The sequence below is a fragment of the Salmo salar genome, chromosome ssa06 (genome assembly GCF_905237065.1).
Source record: "Salmo salar chromosome ssa06, Ssal_v3.1, whole genome shotgun sequence".
Lineage (NCBI taxonomy): Eukaryota > Metazoa > Chordata > Actinopteri > Salmoniformes > Salmonidae > Salmo > Salmo salar.
In genome coordinates, this window is record NC_059447.1 from 24787002 (window position 1) to 24814202 (window position 27201).

Below are 27201 nucleotides of genomic sequence, written 5' to 3' on the forward strand. Positions count from 1 at the left end.
ACAGACAGACAGACAGACAGACAGACAGACAGACAGACAGACAGACAGACAGACAGACAGACAGACAGACAGACAGACAGACAGACAGACAGACAGACAGACAGACAGACAGACAGACAGACAGACCGACCGACCGACCGACCGACCGACCACCTGCTGTCAGTCATTTTACAGGTATAGAAGGATAGCGCAACACAGAGATAAGAAGTGAATATTCTTTCAAAGTGTCATTTTTATTTCTTTACCATTTTGTTATGAACATCTTTATCATTTAGATTTACAAAATAACATAAAATAAGTCTGTCCATTATTGAATTGGATGTATCTCTAAAAGGAGAGGATCAAAAATAAATATGATGTTAGGAACAGAAGTTCATATAAGCAATCATGAACTACAAAGTGGTTTCTAGTGAAATATTTGATTCCACGAGCTTTACATTACATTATCGTGAGCTCAAGCACTCAGAATATATATTACAAAACGTCTCTTTCAGGATACCATAGATACTTTAAGTCAACATAATATAACATTCATATTAACCAAGGCACAGAGTTTAGCTATCTGACAGGCATTAGTACATTCATACCAAGATAATATATTTTGAATTTAAAATATTATTCAAAGAGCCATTTTAGTTTAACTAAAATATTTCCAAGATAAGCGCTTGATATAAGTCACCACTACAGTACTATATACGGACAATTAGCTCTCCTTCCAGAAAGTGAATCCACACAAAGTATACATCTGTTGTTGTTTTAAATATACCTCCAGCCATTTCCATAGTACAGAGGAGCCCCAACACTTAATGTCCAAACTTCAGAGTAAAGGAGAGAGAGAGAGTATCTGGAATCAGCTAACAGCAGCCGTCATCTGAGAAAGTCATGGATCTTCTAGATATCCACTGTATATGGGGAACATCAGAGTGAAGGAGATAGCCAGTGGAAAATATGACAAAATGCATACAAAATGTGACTTCTGTGGAAACTAAAGAGAAAGTCATGGGTAGGGAAACAGCTTGTTGGATCAGTGTTAAGGTATTGGTTCAGTCCCCACCTTTAGGACAAGGAGAAAGCAATAATCAACAAAAGCCATCATCCGGCTACTGAATGGTAAGAAACTTTGAAAAGGTCCCAGTCTACTCTTCTAGATATTTTCCCTACTGGATAGTGGGGAAATCTCAGACAATAGCTACTACTGGATGCTACAACCAGTTTGCTCTTCTTGATATAGACAGCTCTTGTACAGGATAGTGGGGATCTCTCAGAGAGTAACTACTGGTTCGTTGGGAACTCTTTGAGAAAGTCACAGGTCTTCTTGTGAATGACCTCTCGGAGCTTCCTGACCCTGCGTGCAGTGGAGCTCCCCACAAAGCTGTCGGGCTGCAGCACGGCCATGCCGTTGTGGACGTCTCCCATGATGATGAGCTGCCCGTTGGCCGTGGTGATGTTGGGGCACGGGCAGTTCCAGTCCATGTTCATCAAGGTCACCTCCAAGGGTTCCTGGCCGAAGAACTTGAGGCCCATTTTCTCGTCCTTTAGGATCTCCTCCACGGTGATCAGGGCGTGGCCCGAGTCCTGTTCTTCAGGCAACTCTGTCACTCGCCCCAGGATGATGAAGTCGCTCTTGCAGAAGCTGGTCACCATCTTGCCCCGCGGTTTACACATCTTACAGTTATGGTTCTTCGGAAAAGGACACATCTCCTCACAGGCCTCTTTGGATTTAAAGTTGTTTTCATTGCCTCCACAGCCGCCCCAGATGAAGGACTGGCACTGTTTGAGGGTGCTGCTGTAGGCCCAGCGGGGCTCGTAGGCCTTACAGGGTCCCTGCAGGCTGGGGAGGGAGCAGGGAGCCGACAGCTCTGCCCCACACGACAACATGCACGTCTCGTAGCTGTCAAAGTGGTTGCGGTTCTTGTTGCACTGGCTGTAGGTGAAGGTGAAGCAATTGTTCCTCTTGGCTTCGTAGTACCAGCTCATGCTCTCCTCCCCACAGTCGTCACTGTCCGGCCCCTTCAGGCACTCTTCGGCGGGGAACGGGAACGGGTTGGTGGCATTCCCTACCTCACCCTCCTTCCGGCCCGTGTCTCTCTGGATCACCAACAGGGGGTAGTGGGAGGTCACAGCCCCCCCCAGGTTCTTGGCCGTGCAGGTGTAGATGCCGGCGTCCTGTTGCTGGGCATTGTAGATGACCAGCTGGCCGATGTTGGTGACCACTACGTTCCCCTGCACGTGATTGGGCCTCATCACTGTGTTCTCCTTGCCCTCCAGCTGCTTCTCCCAGGTCACCTCCGGACTGGGCTTACCTGACACTTCGCACAGGAAGCTGGCTGTCTCGCCCACGAACACAGCCTGCTGAGTGGGGCTGCTGAGCATCATTGGAGGATGGATGTCGGCCGGGGGGGTGGTCTCCAGGAGGGCAGTGGTTGGCCGCAGGGTGGTCTCCATGGGCAACGGGCTGGTGTTTGGCCAGGTGAGGTGGTACCTGCAGAGGTGATGTCAGAGAGAGAAGAATAGATTAGTTACCACAGTAATGTAATCCGCCTTGAGCTGGGTGTGTGATAGACAAAGGTTGGTACAAGAAAGTAAAATGCATAAAACAAAAGCTAAGTGCAACGCTAGATTGAGTGAGCATTACTCCTGTGTAACTACAGAGGAATACGTACATCTCATACAAATACAGAAATATAGGGTTATTATGTCTACAGTTATAATTCAGAATCCCATCTATTAATTTTCAGTTCCTGTTACCATAGAGATGGATATCAACATAACAAAGCAGTCATAGTACAACAAAACAGTAAACACCGCAGTCTATTCATAACTTTTCTATTAACGTGATTAATATGGGAGTCTATACATAGATGTTTCCTGTTTACCTGCAGGTGACCACAGAGATAGAGATGCCCTTGGAGCAGGCCTCTGCGTCCATGTAACACTTATTGTAGTAGGTCATACCATCTGAGGCGCATGTGAAGTGGGGCTCTCTCTCACAGCGGTCCCGGCACTTACACACGGGCTGACCCTCCCAGATGTCACACTCGGAGCCCTGCTGCGTACACATGAACTTGTCACACTTGACCCCTTTTGGCATGCCAACCGGCCCCTTCTTGCCCTTAATGTCCATGTAGCGCGCCGCCACACAGCTCTTGTTCCCACACACGTTGTTGCAGCATTTCTCAAAGTTTTCACAGTCCTTGGGGGTGATAGGGGATACATGGGAGGTGTTCTGTTAGGATCAGCATGTTTCACTTCATTATGCACTCAGGGAACATATAGGATGATAAGGAACTTGAGAGTGATGCATTTTCTAATGTAATGAAACAATACTATGCAATGTGAGGTTGGTATTGTAGGCTATACATTTTACTTACTTACTTCTCAATATCTCATAATGCAGAGTAATAACAGTTATTAGAGTCAATAGTCATAGGTGGCAGGTAGCCTAGCAGTTAAGAGTGTTGGGTCAGTAACTGAAAGGTCGCTGGTTCGAATTACTGCGCTGACTAGGTGAACAATCTGTTGACAACAAATGTAATATCGTGGGCATATACACCAGTGTCTGCTAATTCCAAAAACTGTAGTCTATGAACAAATATCTGATTGACGGAGATATTCAATCTAATTCAAAGAGAAATGCCGAAATAAACCATAGAGGCAATGTGGTCACAATTGAATTTTAATGACCAAAAACAGTGCGCAGTGCGCATGTCCCACTTATCTCCACCTTTCATTCCATTAATTAAATTGCAGAAACTTTATGTAGAGAAACTTTTGACAGAATAAAGTGTCCCCTATTTGTCTCCAGCCCGCGAGGAAAACTGATCCCAGAAACTCACCCGGTCCAACTCGCACTCGCGCATACAGGTGCTCATTGCGTCCACCCACAGGTTGGGGTTCATCTCGTTGGGGCACATGCCCGCGTGAGAGTACACCACTTTGTTGGGCATGGACATTGGCATCGCTTTCACCCTCACACAGCTGTCTATGATCAGGAGCAAGACGTAGCACTGTCCAAAGAGAAACCAGATCCATCGAGGAAACAACATCCACCACATATCCAGCGCGTAACGGGACTTTCACAAGGATCCCGAAGAAATGAAACAAGATCCGAGGAGCGTCGAAGTTAGCTAAATTTTCCCGATGAGTGCAAAAATATTAAATGGTCATAAATGACAAAGCCAAAGGGTGAAATTAAGTTTATTTAAAATGTGATAAAACGGTCAGGAGGACGTGTGGTCAGTGCGGAGTGTTGCTGTAGTGAAGAACTCCGTCTGTCCGCTGGTCAACGTTTAATAGTCTGGAGAGATTAGGTGGTATTTGAACCCTATTACTTAAGATCTAACTACATGAATTACAGTGGCTAGTCTATCCCGACAGCAAATCCCAGGCGAGTTACAATTCTGATGAGCATATTGAAAAGTCCACAACAGCAGCAGCAGCTGGCTCGAGCAGGGACCGCCGGCAAAATACCTGTGCTGTGCGCGTCTGGTGCGCAAGGCGCGTGCGACACCTTTTCCCCCTTTGTGTAAATAGTTGGAACACCTTCATTGTAGCCCACTATGCAGTACTGTAAATGTGGAAAACATACTGTGGTAACATGAAAACAAATTATATTCATACTGATATAAGTATTTTTATATTAACACAATATTTACTCTTATGTTGACACACATTTAGATATTTGGATAATAATATCTAAACAGTTAACTATCTGGATCAATATGGTCTTATTGAACACCATTGCATAGTGCTGTTTTCAATCTTTCCCAGGAGTGGGTTTACATCTTCAGAGATGAATCAGTAAAACTATGTGGAATGAGCTTAATACATCCGTAATACTTGCCTGGGGAAGGCAAAGGGATAAATTCTTGGAGATCTTTGCTCTGAGACTTCTCTCCTGCTACTGTAGGTTATATGATACTCGGTGGCATGTAGCCTAGCAGTTAACACATTGGGCCACTAACCGAAAGGTCGCTAGTTCAAATCCCAGCACCGACAAGGGACGTGCCCTTGAACAAGGGACTTAACCCTAAAATGCTCCAGGGTCGCCATAGACAATGGTTTGCACCACTCTCCAAGGGTGTCTCAGGGAGAGTTGCGATATGCAAAACACATTTCCTATTCACAGAGTTGTGATATGCAAAACACACTTCCTATTCACACATGCATATAATACACACTTGTACATGCGTGAAATAGGACAAATATAAAAACTGACCAAATTATGATGACTATTGTAGATCATACTATACTGTATGTGAAGGGGTCACACTATTGGTCTCCTGGTGATGGCACCATACCCAGTGATATTCTTCACAGACACAGTATTTTGTCACCAAGCTTGGGTAGGTTACTTTCTAAATGTAATCAGTTACTAGTTACCTGTCCAACATTTTAATCAGTAATTTAACTTTTGGATTACCCAAACTCAGTAATGTAATCTGATTACTTTCAGTTACTTTTGGATTACTTTCCCCTTAACAGGCATTAGAAGAAGACAAAAAGGATCCATCAAATGCATTTGGTGTGTCATCATAGTGGTCTCTGACGTGTGGTCAGACTCCCTCAGCTGCAACAAACTTAAACTTGTGATAATAGGTTGCTTCTTGTGTAAATATTTTCTGTCTGGATTTTAATGATTTGTTTTTTTCAATGCTGAATTGAATGTCATTGAGAAAACAGATAGATGGCATAATGTATTTTTTTTCACAAACACCCTCTCTGAATTTTAAAGTAATCCAAGAAAAAATCATTTAGTTTTTGTCTAAAGTATCTGTAATCTGATTACAATGTTTTTGCTGGTAACGTAATTGATTACATTTTTTTTTTTAAGTAATCAGATTACAAGTAATTTACATGTAACCAGTTACTCCCCAACCCTGTTTGTTATCCTAGGGTCAAAGGTTTGTATTGAACTCTGGAGAATGCTCACACATCTCCCTACTCGGCCACTGATGAATATGCCTCATGATTATGGAAACATCAGCAACACTTTGATCCTCTGTCATAAGACCTGTATAACACTGACAGAACATTGGCATGACACTTTATAAACAGTCAACAGAGGACTCTATGAAAAAATGAGTACACAATGTTTGGAAGTGTCGCAAAGGAACAGCCTTCCTTAAAAACAACTCCCTTTCTGCCTAATTTCCTTTTTCCGAGACCTCTCAGTCCATCTACTATCACTGTTCTGAACATTACTTCCACAGGACGTGCTGAGGGGCGGACGGCTTATAACAATGGCTGGAATGGAGTAAATGGAATGGTATCAAACACATGGAAACCATGGAAACCATATGTTTGATGTGTTCGATACCGTTCCATTTATTCATTTCCAGCCATTACTATGAGCCTGTCCTGTGAAAGAAAGAGGGTCCATGATGTTCACACTTAGAGAGGTACAATAGGATCTTTCCCATAGCTGTCAACCCAACATTTTATGGGACATGGATTGAGTGGTCTGTATGCATGTGTAAATCTACATCAGTCTCTCTCCATCCAGTCTCCTTGCAAGTGGAGCCCCTGCTGTGTCTAAGAGGCCCAGGCCCCTGCAGCTCTAACTTCAGTCAGAGCCCTCACTGACCCACTGACCAGGCACACTGGCAGACTAGCAACCTGCTGCTCACACACATAAACACACACATACAGACTCCACACATGTATGCACACACATTCATATATTCCACGAACACACTCATACATGTGCATATACAAAGCGTGTGCACGCTTGCGCGCACACACACACACACACACACACACACACACACACACACACACACACACACACACACACACACACACACACACACACACACTAACACGCAAGCTTAACACACTAACGCGCGCAAGTGCACACGCACATATAGACACACAAACACACACACTACCATAATCCGAGCAACAGTACAAAGTGATCCCTTTTCTCACAACATGCATTCAGACATCTTGGGTTTGATGCCTCCTCACCCCCAGCCTCCCCCTTCAGCCCTCACCCCTGGGAGGTTGAGACCGCAACATTCCCACCAACGCCGACACACGAAGGCTTGAAAACATGTCACATATTGAATAACGATTTCCAGAGAACCCCCCTCCAAGCACTCTGACACCCTCCCTGCATTCAGCCTATATGTCTTGTCTGCAAACAGTCCTTTTGACCTTCTGTGAGGACTTTGCAGCCTCTCTGAACCTTGTCCAAAACAAGCACAATGTTTTTTCGATCACTTATTTAATCTTATCCAAACCCACGCAATTTCACAGTATGGACAGTATGAGAAAACACCTCACACCCCTGTTTATTTTAACAGGAAATGGAATCCTTTGTAAGAACACCAAAACACACAGGAACTTATAGAATATTTATGTGACTGATAATAATAAATAAAACAGTCACATAAATATTCTATAAGTTCCTGTGTGTTTTGGTGTTCTTACAAAGGATTCCATTTCCTGTTTAAATAAACAGGGGTGTGAGGTGTTTTCTCATACTGTCTTTCCCTTGTGCTGGCAGTACTCCATCAATCTAAAAGAAAAAAAGTAAACTAGACAATAAACTAGTAAACTAGACAATATTTCAAAATTCCCCAAATTGCGTTATTTAACAGGTTGATATAGTGTGATTTGTAACCAGCAATACAATCACAACCACCACACAAAGCCACAAGTCCCTCTTGCCTTGGTCAACTCAAGCCAATAAGGTCCAGATGAGGTGATGTGTGATGTGACCTGTCATTCTGAGAAAACACCTACATCTGATACTGAATCTGTTCTTAACCTGTTCCTACCTAGGTTCCCTTCTCGCCACCCTGCCCTCTCATATACGGGAACATTTTACACATTTACCAGGACAAGATTAGATAGTTAATCGTAAATGACATAACAGTGCAGAGGCTGCCAGAGCCATAATAACGCTCTATAGGGTTATTATAGAATACAGAGTCACGGGACAAAGGATAGATTAGCATCCAATCAAGAACAATTAGTTCAGTTCAACCAAACCTCCAATAATTGGCATCTTTGAGTTGCAGTCTGACAGATGGGGATATGGGGATGTTACAGTGAGAGCTTTATGAGGGATGTGAGGGAACATTGCTTTGTCCTGTAAAGGCATGAGAGCCAACTGCTAAGTCAGGGGTTGATTGGAGTTTAACTGGAATGGGACTATCCTCTGGAAGTTTCAGTTGTCTCTTGGTCAGACTCACCAGTGTACTACCACAAACGATCCATTTCAAGGTAGCAGAACCACCCACCAACCCCCTCCACTCATGCCCGACTCCATTTCTGATGGGTGCTGAGGGTGACTTCCACACAGGGTGTTTGGCAGGGTAGACGTTGCCTGGTCCGGGGGCAGTTGAGCTGGGTCTGTTTGGGACCCCCTCTGCCTGTCGCCCCCACATACACATACTTGACAGGCTCAGGGGAGGCTGGGCTGTTGCTGCTGATCTGATAAGGCAAGGTCAACATCTAAGCTGTCTCACACACTCTCTCTAATCAATGTAACTAAGCGTGTTTAGCAGTAGCACCAGCACAGTCAACCACAGCAGACCAGACTTGGACCAGACCAGGGCTCAAAACTCAACATCTTCCTTCTTCAAATCAGCATCATTATCTGGACCTGATTAAACATAGCAGATCAAATGTCACAGACGTGACACAATCTGTTATTTGAGCCTAGATACCTGGGACATTGTTTGTAGTGAATGGGAACAACTTACAAGGAAAAAATGTTGATTGTGAATTGGGTAACAATTATGCACCAATGAAGTACCATAGCAATGTTCTGTAGGGTTGCCATGACCAAATGAGGATAGGTTGGCATCAGACTAACTGCCACTGCTACTGATTGACTCTAGGTCATCTGGGGCAGCATCTAAGCTGTCTCATACTCCCTTATAAATGTTGTTAATCAAAATGAACCTGGTCAAGGACTGCCTCGGTCAAGGGCTGGTCAAGGATTGCCTCGGTCAAGGGCTGGTCAAGGGCTTCACTATCTACACTGACTTTTGAATCAGCATCTAATTCTGTGATTTTTATCCACCATCAACCAGAAAATGACCTGTGACCAAGCTATACAAAAGGGTTCTTTGGCTGTCCCCATAGGAGAACCCTTTTTGGTTCCAGGTAGAACTCTTTAGGGTTCCATGTAGAACCCTCTGTGTAAAGGGTTCTACCTGGAACCAAAATGGTTCTTCAAAGGGTTCTCCTATGGGTAAAGCCAAAGAACCCTTTAAGGTTCTAGATAGCACCTTTTTTTCTAAGAGTTTAGCGATGCAATGCAGTAATACCTGATTATCTCCTTGAAGCAGTGACCAGTATAGCACCTGTTTCCCACAGTGATGTACCAGTCCTCAGAAATACACAGCTGGCTTAGAATGTGCCCAAAATGTTTTTCCATTCCTGCCTTTTTTCTTTTTACAGTGGGTTTACAATGTTGTATGTGCATTTGTGCAACAGCTAAGTAGCTCTGTGCTTTATTCCCCGGTGAACGGCACGAATTGCACGAAAACCATGGTGCAGGGCCACAGTCCAAACCCATCGCTTGAGGTACCTGCAAGTAACGTCGCCCTTTGCCTCCGTTCCTGCGGGGAACTTATCCAAAGTTTCTGACCCTAAAAGCTCTTAGGAGCCTTGGCCATGGAAGAGCTAGCCACTGGCTTTGCAGATGGTTCTGTCTGGGTAGGGACTGAGGGCTGTTAAAAAACAATGTAGGTGTTATTGCTAGTTCTAATCTTATTAATGTGTCTGACACCAAGACAAAGGACAGGAACGCGTCCAGCCTCAGCAGCAGCCTAAGCTGATTCCTAGACCCTGACCCAGGGAGGAGGCCAGACACATGGTGGCTAGTCACGGCACACGTGCACACACACACACACACACACACACACACACACACACACACACACACACACACACACACACACACACACACACACAAAACAGAACATGTATGAAGGTCAAACACCCAGGTACATAGACTTAACTACATGCGCACACACACACTCACACACATATCCGCCCGCCCTGACCAAACAGACAGCGGCTAGACATGTAGCAAACAAACACAAATACAGAGACCTACTTAACCACGCACATACACACACCTACGAGCACGTCAGCACACAAATATCACTCCGTTAAGTGTCACTTTCCAGCCGGTTGGTATTATGCAACTAGTGCCTTGCTCTTGTGTCAGTTGAGCAGGCCTTAAAACATCTGCTGACCACATGAGGAATATTTTCATTCCTTTTCCAACCAGCTTGTGCACTTCGCACATATTTGGGGGCAGTGTGGCGATAGCTTACTCACTGTTTGTGTTCTTTAAATTAGGAAGAGAACATAATAACATTCTTGCACTCTTGAACATGGGCTTTTATAGTACATGTCAACACTTATACAGACAGGATACAGCGTGTGCAGGGTCAAGAGTGTGTGGGACCGGCTGAAAACAAAGCTGTACACAACTAGCTGTATCAGGAACAGCCAGTAAAGACATCTGCTCCTGTCACCTAAAGGATTTCTGCTCCTGTCACCTAAAGGATTTCTGCTCCTGTCACCTAAAGGATTTCTGCTCCTGTCACCTGTAGGATTTCTGCCCCAGTCACCTAGGGCTGTTCAGTTCTAGCTTTTTGTTATGAGATTCTACTCCGACTAAAGCAGCTGTGTTATTTTGAGACCCCACTCCGACCTGTACTAGGGGAAGCAGCTATGTTATGTCAAAGTCCCTGAGGTCAATATACGCATCAATCTACACATCCAATCATTCTCTTGGAGCTTCACCAGTGAGACTGGAGAGAGGAATAAGGTCTGCCTGCCACTGAGCCACGGTAGGAAGGAAACAATTCCCATGCTTGTTTCTGGTTACCAAGGTCACCAAAAGCCACATTTCTAGATAAAGGGACCTTGAAAAAACTTTCAGCAGCGTTAGTGAAGCATCACTTTGGTTACGGATGCACTACCTGGTACAGTAGCTCCCCCAAGTTCATCAAGAACAAGTTAGACAGCTCCAAATAAAATGTCAAGGGTCATTCTGAATCTTAGTCATCGGGCTCATGTTGGTGCGTCTCAGCTCAGTGAACTACAGTGGCTATCAGTTGATAAAAGGGTCCCGCAGCGTAAGCTGGCATTGGCCCATAACATCGTGCATGGTCATGTACCCCAGTATCTAAAAAACTATTTTACTGATGTTATGTATTATTAAATTGTTAAAGAAAATAGTATTTTTTTGTTGTTGAGCAAACTGCCACTGTCAATTGGCTGGAAGAAATAAAGAGATTTAGAGTGGTTGATGACTAGGCTGTTTAAAATTGAACAAATTAATTACTTTTCGACTCCTAAATTGTGTGTGAACTAAAGTGATGTATGTGCTTCTGTAGGTTTTCTACCTTCGTCTGACACCACACTGAACTAGTCTTCTTCTTAAGCCATCTGCATAACATCTTAAACCAGGCAGAATCATGTTTTCAGAGGTATCTAGACTATGTACTGAGTGTACACAACATTAGGAACACCTGCTATTTCCATGACATAGACTGACCAGGTGAATCCAGTTGAAAGCTATGATCCCTTATTGATGTCACCTGTTAAATCCACTACAGTCAGTGGAGATGAATGGTGTGGAGACAGGTTAAAGAAGGATTGATAAGACTTAAAACAATTGAGACATGGATTGTGTATGTGTGCCATTCAGAGGGTGAACAGGCAAGACAAAAGATTTAAGTGCCTTTGAATGGGGTATGGTAGTAGGTGCCAGGCGCACCGGTTTGAGTGTGTCAAGAACTGTAACCTTGCTGGGTTTTTCACAGACAACAGTTTCCCGTGTGTATCAAGAATGATCTACCACCCAAAGGACATCCAGCCAATTTGACAACATGGGCCAGCAGCATGTGTGGAAAGCTTTTCATCTTGTAGAGTCCATGTCCCGACAAATTGAGGCTGTCCTGAGCACAAAAGGGGGTGAAACTCTACAGTATATTAGGACAGTGTTCCTAATGTTTTGGACACTGTGTATCCTATTGTAATAACAACCCCCGACTCCCAAATCAATCTAGTTAAACAGTTTTAAAGCTTCATATAATCATGCTTTTTGGATGAAATTTAAGCATGTTTCATTTGAAATGATTTACTTTGGGAGGAGAGCAAGGCAGTGAACAGTTGCACCACTGCATTGGCATGGTTGATTCATGTCAACACTGACTTATCTACACCCTCTGGTGGATCTTAGCAGAAACAGATGAGGTTTCATTTCAGGTCTCTGCCATATTCAGAATTACCGTCTCATCCTTTGATATAACCACCAATTTCAGACAAAAGGAAAGATTGATCAAGTTATCCACCATGCTTTATCAAAGAACAGGTACAGGTCTTCACAATCAAACACAAGTTAAACAGTGCCTATAAGGAATTTATCAAAGGTGCACAGGACATATAAAAATATCAGACTCTGAATGCATAGGTTAAGTTACTGTATTCTTCCTCTAGAACATGAGCAATCAATCAGTACAATGTTAGTCATCCATTTGCACAGAACTAGTATTCATTCTGGAACATTCTAGAAGACTGGTGCTCTTTCACTGGGCACAAAATGACCGTAGGCGTTTCAAACATCATCGTTCAGCTTCTTCAACCAGGTACCTCTCGGGCTCGTGGCACAAGTTAGAAATACAAAATTCTCTCGAGAGTCCATTTGACATGTTCAAGTTAGTCTTGTATTTCTTCAACATTTACACTCAACTCAACCCATTCAACACAGTAGATACTGTGGCTTTACACTTGGTTTCATCCTAGCTGCAACCTACCTTCCCTTTCACCCCCATTGATAAACACTTTCCATACTTGTAGGCATCGATACAAACTAAAGACATTTCTCGTTAAAAAAGGAAATGACAAATTAATAAAAATATATAATCATTAAACATACTAAGACAGTCAGAGCTTAAGGTATACATTTGAACGGTAAACAATTAACGGTTTTGTTAGTAACTGACTGTTGATTGTTTATAAACTTCTGTAGTGGGGCACTGACTGTACCGTTGAACTGAATGTAATGTTAACCAGCATAAAGAACTGGTAGGACATGTTAGGGTCTAAGTCTTCCTCTATGAGCAAATGTGTTTGTCACAAAGCATTTTAAGCAGTAATCTTTTCAATCAATGCACTCTCATTCAGCTTCAATAGTAACGTTTGCATTCTTGTGTATGAATCGTCATTTATACTCAAACAAATAAGTAGCAAACACCACAACTTAAAAAAAGTAAAATGTCAGTAGGTTAAACCCGGGAACCCCTCAAGAACTAACATTTGATCTCTAGCTAGCTTACATGTTAATGTAGGTTATATGTTTAAAACGTTCTCACAGAGCAGTATGAATTTGTGTATTATGACAAATGCACTGTATGATAGAAGCAACAGCTTGGGGAGAATTGCTGGGAAAAGTGTTATGGAAGCACTCAAACATAACAGCTGTGTCAAACTTATGAAACGGAAACAATCCTTTCAATCTGTCCTTTGCCCACGTCATTCAGTTCGCTCCGAAAAAACTAAAAACACATTTCATACAGCAATTCAAAAATAGGACATTTATGATTGATAATGTATTGTGGAGAACCCGACAATTTCTGGCTAGGTTTGTATTTGGTTTTGATCTAATCACAGTAAATGGAAGTATCTTAAGTGAAGCGATCCAGAAACGGTTTAACATACTCATTTTAAGGGAACCTCTACTTGAGCTGAAATATACTTCCCCTAAAGAGCACCTAGCGGATTCTGCTTAAATCAATAATACCTGAACTCTATAGGAACGGTCTACCATTCAATTCATTCACAGCTGAAAGTGTCAGTTGAATATTATAGCCAATAACTGTCACATTGAAAAGAACCCCTCACACACAAACATTCAACCAAACTGTAAAACATTTAAATATTGCCCCTGAACCAAATACATGTTCATCTAAATGAGTTTTGTTTCAGCAAGTAAACGTTAAAACAATATTGATTGAAATCCAGACGGTGTCTGTGGAGCTAGCTAACCGTAGCATCTGTTAGAAGGCTGTTATCTTCCAACTGACAAAGAGAGTTCTTTAACAAACAGACCCACTGTCTTAACAATACGGATGAAACTTAAAGCATCTGTTTGCTTACTAAGCACATAACAACAAACAGTTCTACGAAACTAACAAAAACTTCTCAATTGGCAAGAGACAACACTCACACCCCACTCCCTCTTAGATGATCAAACCTCAGTAGCACACAGCAACATCTCTGGAAATAGCTCCATCAGGCACCTAAGAACAAATAAACAGGATAGTGTGATAACATGAGCAACCACTGAAGGAAAAACTGGAAATATCAGTGAAGTGTGGGAGTATGACTGAGTGTGTGTGTGTGTGTGCGCGCGTGTGTACAGTCTGCAGCATGTGTGTGGATGCCAGTTGGAACGTCGGCAGCCACCTGTCATGTCCACTAAGCAAGCGGCAGTACTGCATGTCGCTGTGTGCAAGTCAGCTGTGTCGCAACAATGTAATAAGCCGCCCATGTAGGACTAATAAGAGCCATAGCTCTATATCAGAAGAGCTGTTCAAATGGCCTCTACTCTTCTCAACCCCCTCATCATCCAGGAGCCAGGTCCACAGTACATGTATGACTAATGCCCAGTACAAAGGGATCCATCTACAGCCATCTAGGAAGACTGTCACTGTCCCTCAACGCCAATGTTCCACTGTAGCCCGACAACACAAACTAGAGGGAGGAGAGAGAGTGGGACAGAGGGAAGAGAAGAGGGGTGAGAGAGGGAAGGAGGCCCAAATTCTTCAGTATAGAACTGAGGACATGATGCATGAGTAATTGGTTAGCGAGCGCTGCATGGGGACAGACTGGCAGGGAGCAAGGCAAGGACAGGCGGGGAGACCACGTTACCTAGCTAACACAACAGGATTTTTAAACAAACCCCAATAACGCTGGCTGAACGACACCGGATCATAATGCAATGAAATTGACTAATAACGATAGTGGCTACTACGGCCAATAGAGAGCTAGTAGGGTCCACATGGACATCAGGGTTTGTCTGGGTGTCTGTCAGTCCTGTTGGTCTCTAGTAGGTGAGTCTGGAAGCCTTCATGTTGTAGCAGGGTCTGTCAGTGAGGCCTCCCGCCCCAGAGAGGAGTGCCAGGCCCTCAGCCTTCTCCAGCACCACCTCTAACTCCTGGAAGTCCTGCAGCCGAGCCACGTCTTTGTCCTGGGAATAATAAAGTTACATTCAATAAAACATCTTTATTGTCCACAAAAGGGCCAATTGTTTGTAGTGATTATGGTACAAAATCGAGTACATACATGGTTCATCACACACAGGACTTACAGACATTAGGTGGGAGGATAGAAGAGACGTAAGTGTGTGTGTGTGTGTGTGTGTGTGTGTGTGTGTGTGTTTCACAGTCTTAGTTAACAGTTGTTCTGGGATTACATAATGTGACAACAGCTCCCTTCATAACTGGATGGGTGACATTGTTTTCATATCAAATCCACCCATGCAGTGCAAGATGGGACTACTGTGTGCCATGAAACACAATGTAGCTCAAATCAATTAACTTGCAAACATTATAAATCAACCCAAAAGTTGAAACCATTGTGACAATGTACATTTTCTGTGGCCCTAACTCATAAGAAAAGAATAGAGCTGTACACACACACACTCTCTCTCATGCAAATTATTTATTAAAATGGTAATAATGGGTGACCATCATTCCATTATCAAGCAGCCGTCATGATCAGGGTTCCAACCTAACAGAACAGCGTGGTGCTCCAACCTAACAGAACAGCGTGGTGCTCCAACCTAACAGAACAGCGTGGTGCTCCAACCTAACAGAACTGCGTGGTGCTCCAACCTAACAGAACTGCGTGGTGCTCCAACCTAACAGAACAGCGTGGTGCTCCAACCTAACAGAACAGCGTGGTGCTCCAACCTAACAGAACAGCGTGGTGCTCCAACCTAACAGAACAGCGTGGTGCTCCAACCTAACAGAACAGCGTGGTGCTCCAACCTAACAGAACAGCGTGGTGCTCCAACCTAACAGAGCAGTGAACTGTTGGGTCTACGAGGTGTGTCTACGAGTGTTCCTGCCTGCCCTGCATCTTTTATTAGTGGTGTCTGGCCCTGCCCTACCCCGGCCTGCTCGCTCCATTGAGCTAGTTAGTGGAGTGGAAAGGTAGCTGCAGCCTCAGGGTTCACAGTGCTAGTGCTCAGCCACTAGTGTTATAACCAGCCAGTTTGAGTACCAGAGCCACCCGAAACATCACCCTTCCGATGCATGTGTGTGTGTGTTCCTGCCATTCCATACCTTTCGTAGCATGGTGTTGGGCAGCTTGCGGATCTTCTCCACGTGTTCGGCGCTGATGTCCAGCTCGCGGCAGCACACCCGGAGCAGCGAGCGGTAGGTCAGCTCCTGTCTGTCCAGCTCCACCTCGATGAAGTCGTTCTCCCGCGCGTTGGGGTTCTGGATGCGCACCTTTAGGACCAGCTCTGGGAGAGACACACAGATACACCAATGAGATTACGCTAGCTACTTCAGTGTGTGAGATGCAGTAGAGAGAACACTCAGTATCTGGGCACATTCAGGCACACACACGGGGAGAAAGCATTGGATAATGGGTCTGAAAGTGCAGAGTGGTGATAAAACAGGCTCAACATGCAATGGGATTAGCTCCAAAAAAGCTCTGCTGTTGACTGAAATCAATGCTTGAACACCACAACATTAGAGACAAACAGACGTCACACAACATCAACAGCACAACATCAACAGCAAGTGCAGTGTGGCGACCGTCCTTACCTTGCACATTGACAGGGAATGTACTGGTAAAGAAGAAAGGCTGGAAGGCAGGCATGTTACCCCCAGCACCCTGGCCACAGTTGAGCTGCTGAGGGAGGGACTGCTGCCGGGTCATAGATGGGTTAGCGTTAGCCAACTGGGCTTGGCTGCTACTGCTGGTGGTGCTGGGGCTGGGGGAGGGCAGAGGAGGAGAGCACACAGGCCCATTATGGGCCACCGAGTGTGGGTACTCCCCGTGGCTGACCAGGTGGGGCTCCATGGAGAGGTCCATAGGCAGGCCTCCGTTGATGGTGAGAGACGAGGTGGGGCTCGGCGACACTCCGTTCTGCTGCGCCAATGGAATGAAGGCTCCCTCTCTCGGGCTCGGGGTGTCAGAGAGTAGGCTCTGCGGTTGCTGAGGCAGCTGTTGCTCGCGGGTGGGCGACAGGGAAGCTGAGTCGCTGTGTGGGTCATCTGATGAGTGGTCTCCATTGCCATTTTGGGTCAACTGTGCCAATATGAGCTCAGCCTTGTTGTCCATCTTACTGTACATGAATGGCGGGTTGGACAGGTAGTTTGGGATGATTGGCAACTCAGGCTCCTTGATTTCAGGCACTTCCTCCTCCTCAACTGTGAAAAAAATACACAAGACACTACATTGAACTGGGGAGAACGTTGAACATTGACATGCTCAGAGCATGCTGTGAAAACCAAAACATAGCAGGTCCTGGCAGGAGCCTCCATCTACGATCATTACCCAAACTGTGACCCCTAACTATGAGCAGGTAAAACAATTAACTGGCAATTAACTAGTGCTTAGGGGTGTCATTAGTGCTTCTAATAGTCATTATACCCAAAATACAGTTATTATACAGATATTACATGAACATGTTTAAGAGAATTTTAACACAAAAACAGTAATAACGGGAAGAGTGGTGATGTGATGATGGGACATTTACCTCCTAACAGTCTTCTGATTTCAGGCTTAGAGGTCAGCTGGACAGCCAGCTCATCTTTAGCTGTGAGGATCTCTTGGTCAGCGCCAGAGTTCAGCAGGTACGACACAACCGGTTTGTGGTTTCTCTTGCATGCCCAATGCAAGCATGTCCTGAATAAGAGACAATGAATAAAGGAAGTCTCTGATCTGCTTTGGGATGATTCATAATGTTGATGAAAGATTGATTGACATTGTATGATGATGACGAAAAACAGCCAATGTGGGAACAGTCATTGTGAATGATAAAGTAGTTACTGGAGGTAGATCCAGATGAAGTACAGTGTTCACCGACTTTACCAACGGAAATATTTGCACCCTGCAAGCCAACATTTACTAGTTAATTTTTATTGTCATCATAGTCAAACTTGAGAACCCACGCGGGGGTAAATTTGCATCACTTGCAGTTAAAGGAGATTGCCATCTAGGCATAATTGGATAACACACTATTCTTCTTAGGCCAGCATGAAATGGTGACATTTGACATGCCAATGCATACAGCACGTTGCCAACATTGCGCAGGCAGCATTTTAACAACCAATCGATCAATAATCACCCGTCCTTACATGCTATTTATCAACTTGTTTAAGTTTGAGATATATATATATATATATATATATATTAGACACACTTACCATCCGTTTATTTCGTTTTGAGAGTTGACATTTACTCCGCTTTCCACTAAAATCCGCACCTCGTCGATGTCTCCAATCGCAGACGCCTCTCTCAAGCGCTCTTGCAATTCCTTATCCAACGATGTCGTTGACATTTTGTACAAATTATTAGCTAACTTAACGAGATCATGGGAGACAATAATGACTTTACAGGTCGTAAGAGGGTGACGCCTTGGTCTGGAAATAGCTGCCTAATTGCACTAAAAATAGCCGGCGACTAGGGGAGTGTTGTTAGCTAAGAAGCTAACGTTAACTGACTAGATAGCTAGCTTTACAGCTACTAGGCTCGCGCAAGATTGTTGATGTCCGTAACGTTAAGCTTGTCAGGAACAATATTTATCAAAGGACACCATCGTCAGCGGTTAGTTTAAGGTAATATGTTGTTGCTGCACCGGCTTGTCAACTCTTTTAAATGAGTTTTGAAATTAAAAGTCCATTACATTGTAGCTGTGTTGCGTAAAGGCTCCGACGTGCGCTGTCAACTATTCCTCCCATGTCGGGGACAGATTTGATTGTAACAACAGTGGGAAGAAAGTTGTACGTTCCTCCTTGCAAAATACGATTTATTTTAATTAGCTCTCATAATAATGAATGTTACAATAACCCATGTGTTGTGTTGACATTTATTTACCTTGCACATACATGTTTGAATGTTCAACTTACACTGTTTTGTGCAATATGTCTATGTATGCTCCTTTTGGAGTCAACAAGTTAGCTGTCCAACAGGTCTAGTTACAGATTTTCTGGACGATATTCCGAAAATATCTGGTGTGTGTGTTTAAAAGTACACTAATTGTGGACACAGTACTTACTGACAGCACCCTTGCGTTGTTCATTCCCACAAATAAGTAATTTTCTTCCTCTAAACCTCCTTGAGGATTCCCTTGAAATCGTCTATATTGTCTTCAACCAAAATCATCATTCTAATTTTTCAGACTCAAAACGTTATAGTTTGACACCACAGTATACTTTGACCTTGTCGACTTAGTAGCATTATAATCAGCGGCGAGAGTCACTGATTTACAGTTATACCCTTTTCAAAGTTGTGGTCAATCAACTTTATTTGATTTCAAACTGATTTTGTGTATCAGAAAGTATTTAATGTGGGGGACCTAGCCCAATCATGGACTAAAGCAGCCTAACATTACTCCTTATAGTCCAAGGACCTTACATGTTCTGTTTAAAGGCTCATTTGGCTCTGGAAGTCAAAGCAGCCAAATACTCCCATCTAAACGTGAATCGATTCTCAATTGCGGAACAGTTCTATAAACATACATCCCTCTACTTTCATATCACATAAAAATAATTTCACAACATGAAAAATACACATCTACTGTAAACTTGTTTTAACTAGGTATAACACAGTTGCAGCCAACAGTATTTTTCAGTGACAACACGTTTGTGGCATCGGTCTTCTGTTTACACACAGGCGTCCAGAGACGCAGATAGCTAATTAACACAAGAAGTCCACCCGGGCCTTGTTCGAAAGGATCAAAACCGCAACGTATCAAGGGTAAATTGTGACTGACTGACACAGAAATAATAATGAGTCTTTATTCATGATGCGAGGTGATGTGTATTTTTTATTTATTTTTATTATTATTATACATTTATTTTTTATTAACAACAAATCAATACAGGAAGTACATGGGAACACAAGTATATATAAATAATATACAAAGGACAATTGGGCTAGGGGAACAATATCACATTACACAATAACCTTAAGGGACATACATACACTTATTATTCTAACAGCTTTTTTGTTAGTAGAGTATTTAATTGTCTTAAAATACAGTTCAATTTATTTTTGTAAGGTAAGAAAATGTGTTTTTTTTTTGTTGTAAATTTACATTTGTGAATATGAAATTTGTCTAAAACAATAATGAAATTAATAACATAAAATTGTTTCAGCTTATTTCTATCGTAGGTAAAGAATCCAAGCAGTACATCTCTCCACAACAGTGTAAAATCTTCATAAATGTGTTCAATTATATATCTACTGATGTCTTGCCACAGATTCCTTACATGAATGCAATGCCCAAAAAGATACAACACCGTTTCTGGGTGGTCATTACATAAGGTACATTTTGAGTTGATGTTTTCCTTAAACTTCTTCATATAGTGGTTGGCAGGATAATATTTATGAATAATTTTAAAGGAAACTCCCTTAATTCTGTTAACAAGTAGGTATGTGTGTGGCAACATCCAAACTTTTTTTCCAACAGATATTATCAATAAATCCATTCTAATAAGGCATGACATAAGGTATAGATACAACATCCTGCTGAAACAAGGTTCGTATCGCTCTGTTGTTGAATGGACCAAAAGAGAAACACATCTTTCCTACTGATGAGTCAACAGGGTCAATAGAAGGTAGGCTCTGAGGTTCAGGTCTTGACACGTTCCTGAATAATAAAGCAACACCTGAGGGAATGGCATTTAAAACAATTGCAAAATCTTTAGGTGTTACAGGGACCTTGTAAAGTGATAAGAATTCCTTAAAACCAAGTAAAAGACCCTCTGTATTTACCAGTTGGCTCACCAACAGGATATTATTTACCAGTTGGCTAACCAACAGGATATTATTTACCAGTTGGCTCACCAACAGGATATTATTTCGATAACCAATATTCTAAAAACAAAGAAGTATTTTTATACAATATGTCCCGATTAATCCATATATAATATCTGTATGGAGAAAAATTATGCTTATAAATTAAGGACCATGACAAAAAAACCTGCCAATGAAAAGCAGAAAGTTTCACTGGAACTTTGTCAATATTAAAATTGCAAACCAACATGAAGTTAAGGCCACCAAAAGTAGAGAAGACATGATGAGGAATAAAATTCCACATAGAAGTCGGTCTTCTTAGGAATTGTTTTATCCAATTGATCTTAAAAGTGTTATTTAAAGTAGTAAAGTCCAGAAAATTCAGCCCACCATACTCATAAGTGTTCATTACAACAGTTTTCCTAATGTAATGGGTACGGTTTCTCCACAGAAAGTTGAAAAGTATCTGGTGTATCTCCTTGCTTATTTTACAGTCAAGATATAAAGATAGAGCGCCATATGTTAGTCTAGAGATACCTTCAGCCTTGGTTATTATCACTCTTCCTTTTAAAGATAAGTCCCTCTGTAGCCATTGATTTAGCTTCTTCTGGGTGTTTTTAATAAGAGGGTTTAAATTTAGTAAGCCTCTAGACTTCTGATCCTTTGTAATGGTTATGCCTAAATATGTAAGTTCTTCTTTTACTGGAATACCATAATATGAAGGTGTCGCACAATCTTTGACAGCCATGAGTTCACATTTTGTAAGGGCTTTGGTAGTCGCGTTGCAGGAATGAGGCGCAGGAAGCAACGAACACAGGGAGTGGTGTTTTTAATAACACTGAAGCAAAAACAAAGTTCCCAAGCACAGGGGAATAAACACAATGAGCGACAATGCAAAGCCGACACAAACAAGAAGTCGACATACAATAATCAATCCCGCACAACAAGGAGCAGGCCAGCTAAACTAAATAGCCCCTCTAATGGCTAATTGACCACACGTGTCCAAAACCCAAAAAAGGGAAAAGCAAAAGGGAATCGGTGGCAGCTAATAGGCCGGTGACGACGACCGCCGAGCGCCACCCGAGCAGGAGGGGGCGCCACCGTCGGTGGGAATCGTGACAGTACCCCCCTCCTGATGCGCGGCTCCCGCAGCGCGCCGACACCGGCCTCGAGGTCGACCCGGAGGGCGAGGCGCAGGGCGATCCGGACGGAGGTGGTGGAAATCCCTCAACATAGATGGGTCCAAGACGTCCTCTGCCGGCACCCAGCACCTCTCCTCCGGGCCGTACCCCTCCCAGTCCACGAGGTACTGCAGGCCCCTCGCCCGGCGTCTCAAGTCCAGAATGGCCCGTATGCTGTACGCTGGGGACCCCCCAATGTCCAGAGGGGGCGGAGGGACCTCATCTTCTTGAAGGGGACCAGCTACCACCGGCCTGAGGAGAGACACATGAAACGAGGGGTTAATACGGTAATAGGAAGAGAGTTGCAACCGATAACACACCTCGTTTATCCTCCTCAGGACTTTGAAGGGCCCCACACACTGCGGCCCCAGCTTCCGGCAGGGCACGCGGAGGGGCAGGTTCCGGGTCGAGAGCCAGACCCTGTCTCCCGGTGCGAACACGGGCGCCTCACTGCGGTGGCGGTCAGCACTCCTCTTTTGCCGCGCACTGGCCTCCTTTAGTGAGTCCTGGACGGCTCTCCAGGTCTCCTTGGAGTGCTGGACCCAGTCCTCCACCGCAGGAGCCTCGGTCTGGCTCCGGTGCCATGGTGCCAGGACCGGCTGGTAACCTAACACACACTGAAAGGGTGACATGTTAGTAGAGGAGTGGCGAAGTGAGTTCTGGGCTAATTCAGCCCAGGGAATATACCTCGCCCACTCCCCTGGCCGGTCCTGGCAATACGACCTCAGGAACCTGCCCACTTCCTGGTTCACCCTCTCCGCCTGCCCATTGCTCTCGGGGTGATAACCGGAGGTCAAACTGACCGAGACCCCCAGCCGCTTCATAAATGCTCTCCAGACCCTGGATGTGAACTGGGAACCTCGATCAGAGACAATGTCCTCCGGCACCCCGTAGTGCCGGAAGACGTGGGTAAATAGGGCCTCCGCAGTCTGCAGGGCCGTAGGGCCGTAGGGAGACCGGGCAATGGGAGGAGACGGCAGGACTTAGAGAACCGATCCACAACCACCAGAATCGCAGTGTTCCCCTGAGAGGGGGGAAGATCTGTCAAGAAGTCGATGGACAGGTGCGACCATGGTCGTTGTGGAACGGGGAGGGGCTGTAACTTCCCTCTCGGTAGATGCCTAGGAGCCTTACTCTGGGCACACACCGAACAGGAAGAGACATAGGACCTCAAGTCCTTAGCCAAGGTGGGCCACCAGTACTTCCCCCTTAGACTCCGCACTGTCCTCGCCACACCAGGATGCAGTAGGTAGCGTGTGCGCCCACCGAATCAAACGATCACAAACACCGAGCGGCACATACATGTGCCCCACGGCCACCTGCGCAGGCGCAGGTTCCAACACCAATGCCCGCTCGATGTCCGCGTCCACCTCTCATACCACCGGTGCCACCAGCCTAGACACTGGAATGATGGGAGTTGGATCGATGGGCCGGTCCTCCGTGTCATAGAGACGGGACAGCGCGTCGGCTTTAGTATTCAGGGAACCCGGTCTATAGGAGATGGTAAACCTAAACCGGGCGAAGAACATGGCCCACCTTGCCTAACGTGGATTCAGTCTCCTCGCTGCCTGGATGAACTCCAGGTTTCGGTGGTCGGTCCAGATGAGAAAGGGGTGCTTAGCCCCCTCAAGCCAGTGCCGCCACACCCTCAGGGCTTTGACCACCGCTAGCAACTCCCTGTCCCCCACATCGTAGTTACGCTCCGCCGAACTGAGCCTCTTCGAAAAGAAAGCGCAGGGGCGGAGTTTCGATGGCGTACCCGAGTGCTGTGATAGCACGGCACCCACCCCAGCCTCGGATGCGTCCTCCTCCACTATGAACGCTAAAGACGGGTCCGGGTGCGCCAACATGGGTGCGTCGGTGAACAGCGTCTTCCACTTCTTGAAGGCTCCGTCCGCCTCCATCGACCATCGCAAACGCACTGGCCCCCCCTTCAGCAGTGAGGTAATGGGAGCCGCTACCTGGCCAAAACCCCGGATAAACCTCCGGTAGTAATTGGCAAAGCCTAAGAACCGTTGCACTTCCTTCCCCGTGGTTGGAGTCGGCCAATTACGCACGGCCTTAACGCGGTCACACTCCATCACCACCCCCGTGGTGGAAATGCGATAACCCAGAAAGGAGATGGCTCGTTTGGAAAACTCACACTTCTCAGCCTTAACGTATAGGTCATGCTCCAGCAGTCTACCAAGCACCTTGCGCACCAGGGACACATGCGCGGAGCGGGTGGCGGAATATATCAGAATGTCATCGATATAGACAATCACGCCCTGCCCGTGCAGGACCCTGAGAATTTCGTCAACAAAGGATTGAAAGACGGCTGGAGCATTTTTCAACCCATACGGCATGACGAGGTACTCATAATGGCCTGATGTGGTACTAAAGGCGGTTTTCCACTCGTCTCCCTTCTTGATACGCACCAGATTATACGCGCTCCTGAGATCCAGTTTTGTGAAGAACTGTGCTCCGTGAAATGATTCCACCGCCGTAGCGATGAGAGGTAGTGGGTAACTAAACCCCACCGTGATAGCGTTTAGACCTCTGTAATCAATGCACGGATGCAGACCTCCCTCCTTTTTCTTCACAAAAAAGAAACTCGAGGAAGCGGGTGAGATGGAAGGCCGAATGTACTCCTGTCCCAGGGATTCCGTGACATATGTCTCCATAGCCACCGTCTCCTCCTGTGACAAGGGGTACACGTGACTCCTGGGAAGCGTAGCGTTAACCTGGAGATCTATCGCACAATCCCCCTGTCGATGAGGTGGTAATTTAGTCGCCCTCTTTTTACAAAAGGCGATCGCCAAATCGGCGTATTCAGGGGGAATGCGCACGGTGGACACCTGGTCTGGACTTTCCACCGACGTGGCACCTATGGAAACTCCTAGACACCTCCCTGAACACTCCTCTGACCACCCCTGGAGAACCCCCTGTTTCCACGAAATACGGGGATTGTGACCAGCCAGCCAGTGGACCCCCAGCACCACCGGAAACGCAGGCGAATCAATAAGGAAAAAACTAATGCGTTCCTTATGATTCCCCTGCGTTACCATGTCCAGTGGCACCGTAGACTCCCTGACTAGCCCTGACCCTAATGGTCGGCTATCCAGGGAGTGCACGGGGAAGGGGGAATCTATCGGCACCCGCGGAATGCCCAGCTTAATGGCAAGTCCACGGTCCATAAAGTTCCCAGCTGCGCCTGAATCGACTAGCGCCCTATGCTGGGAAGAGGGAAAAAATGTAGTAAACAAAACAGGTAAAAACACGTGACCAACAGGGGGTTCTGGGTGAATCTGGTGCTGACTCACCTGAGGTGACCGAGAAGTGTTCTGCCTGCCCTCTCGACTCCCAGATTGGCTCCTCCAGCACCGGTCGGCCGCGTGTCCTCTCCGACCACAGCTGGTGCAGGACGAGCCACCTCCGCCGGTGCCCCTTGGCACGGCCCCCCCTACCTCCATAGGGGTAGGGGCGGGGGTGCACGGGGGTGGAACGGGCAGGACCCTCTCCGAACGGCCGCGGGCAGCCAGCAAATTGTCCAGACGTATGGACATGTCTATCAGCTCGTCCAGGGACAGAGCTGTGTCCCGACAGGCCAGCTCCCTGCGGACGTCCGCCCGGAGACTGCAGCGGTAGTGGTCTATGAGGGCCCTGTCGTTCCACCCCGCCCCAGCAGCCAAGGTCCTGAACTCCAGCGCGAAGTCCTGAGCACTCCTCGTCTCCTGCCTGAGGTGGAACAGCCGTTCACCCGCCGCTCTTCCTTCTGGAGGGTGGTCGAACACGGCCCGAAAGCGGCGGGTGAACTCTGGGTAGTGGTCCCTCGCCGAGTCTGGGCCGTTCCAGACCGCATTAGCCCACTCCAGAGCTTCGCCCGTCAGGCAGGAAATGAGGGCACTCACGCTCTCCTCTCCCGTGGGAGCAGGTCTGACGGTGGCCAGGTACAGCTCAAGCTGGAGCAAAAACCCCTGGCACCCAGCCACCGCCCCATCGTACTCCCTCGGGAGCGCCAAACGAAGCGCGCCAGAGCCAGACGTCGTGGGATGCGAAGATGGCTGTATCGGGGGAGGTGGAGAGAGGATACCACTTCTCTCCCATCGGTCCATCCTCTCCATCATCTGGTCCATTGCCGATCCGATGCGGTGTAGGACCATCGTGTGGTGGAGCACGCATTCCTCCATCGAGGGCAGAGGAGTGCCCGCTGCTCCCGCTGATTCCATGCCTTTTCAGAACGGTGCGGGATTCTGTAAGGGCTCTGGTAGTCGCGTTGCAGGAATGAGGCGCAGGAAGCAACGAACACAGGGAGTGGTGTTTTTAATAACACTGAAGCAAAAACAAAGTTCCCAAGCACAGGGGAATAAACACAATGAGCGACAATGCAAAGCCAACACGAACAAGAAGTCGACATACAATAATCAATCCCGCACAACAAGGAGCGGGCCAGATAAACTAAATAGCCCCTCTAATGGCTAATTGACCACAGGTGTCCAAAACCAAAAAAAGGGAAAAGTAAAAGGGAATCGGTGGCAGCTAATAGGCCGGTGACGACGACCGCCGAGCGCCACCCGAGCAGGAGGGGGCACCACCGTCGGTGGGAATTGTGACACATTTATTAATGTTAAGATATAGACCAGAAGCTTTGGAAAAGGATTGTATCACATTGATCGATATGGGAATTTGGTTAGCATCTTTCAAAAAAAGTGTAGTATCATCAGCCAGCTGGCTTATAATAATTTCTTTACTAGCTATGGCAATACCTTGTACAGGACTATTATTTAAAGAATTTGTAAGAAGTTGGGTGATTAATAAAAACAGGTACAGAGAGATAGAACAACCTTGCCTAGTTCTTCTCTTTAACTCAACTCTAGGTGTGGTGTCATATTTCAATTTGATAGAGCTGCTACCATTTGCATAGAGAGTCTTAATAGCCTAACAGAACCCCCCCCCAAAAAGCCACATTTCTCAAGGGAGTGGAAGAGGAACTGTGTCAAATGCTTTATACAAATCTAAACAT

General features: G+C 45.6%; 2 protein-coding genes across 2 annotated transcripts; both read right to left on the bottom strand.

Annotated features, from left to right (window-relative positions):
- Window positions 1-212: 212 nt before the first annotated feature.
- Window positions 213-4472, bottom strand: LOC106601692 (WAP, Kazal, immunoglobulin, Kunitz and NTR domain-containing protein 2). The gene is made up of 3 exons (XM_014194048.2): window positions 3837-4472; window positions 2877-3193; window positions 213-2482 (listed from the first exon to the last, which is right to left on the bottom strand). The coding sequence occupies exons 1-3, from the start codon at window positions 4053-4055 to the stop codon at window positions 1273-1275; spliced, it is 1746 nt and encodes a 581-aa protein (XP_014049523.2). The 5' UTR covers window positions 4056-4472; the 3' UTR covers window positions 213-1272.
- Window positions 4473-12319: 7847 nt separating this feature from the next.
- LOC106606725 (ankyrin repeat domain-containing protein 40) lies at window positions 12320-18971 on the bottom strand. Its single transcript, XM_045720027.1, has 5 exons — window positions 18426-18971; window positions 17756-17904; window positions 16818-17426; window positions 16329-16510; window positions 12320-15229 (listed from the first exon to the last, which is right to left on the bottom strand). Exons 1-5 carry the CDS (start codon window positions 18557-18559, stop codon window positions 15086-15088), a joined length of 1218 nt encoding a protein of 405 aa, XP_045575983.1. The 5' UTR covers window positions 18560-18971; the 3' UTR covers window positions 12320-15085.
- Window positions 18972-27201: the final 8230 nt, after the last annotated feature.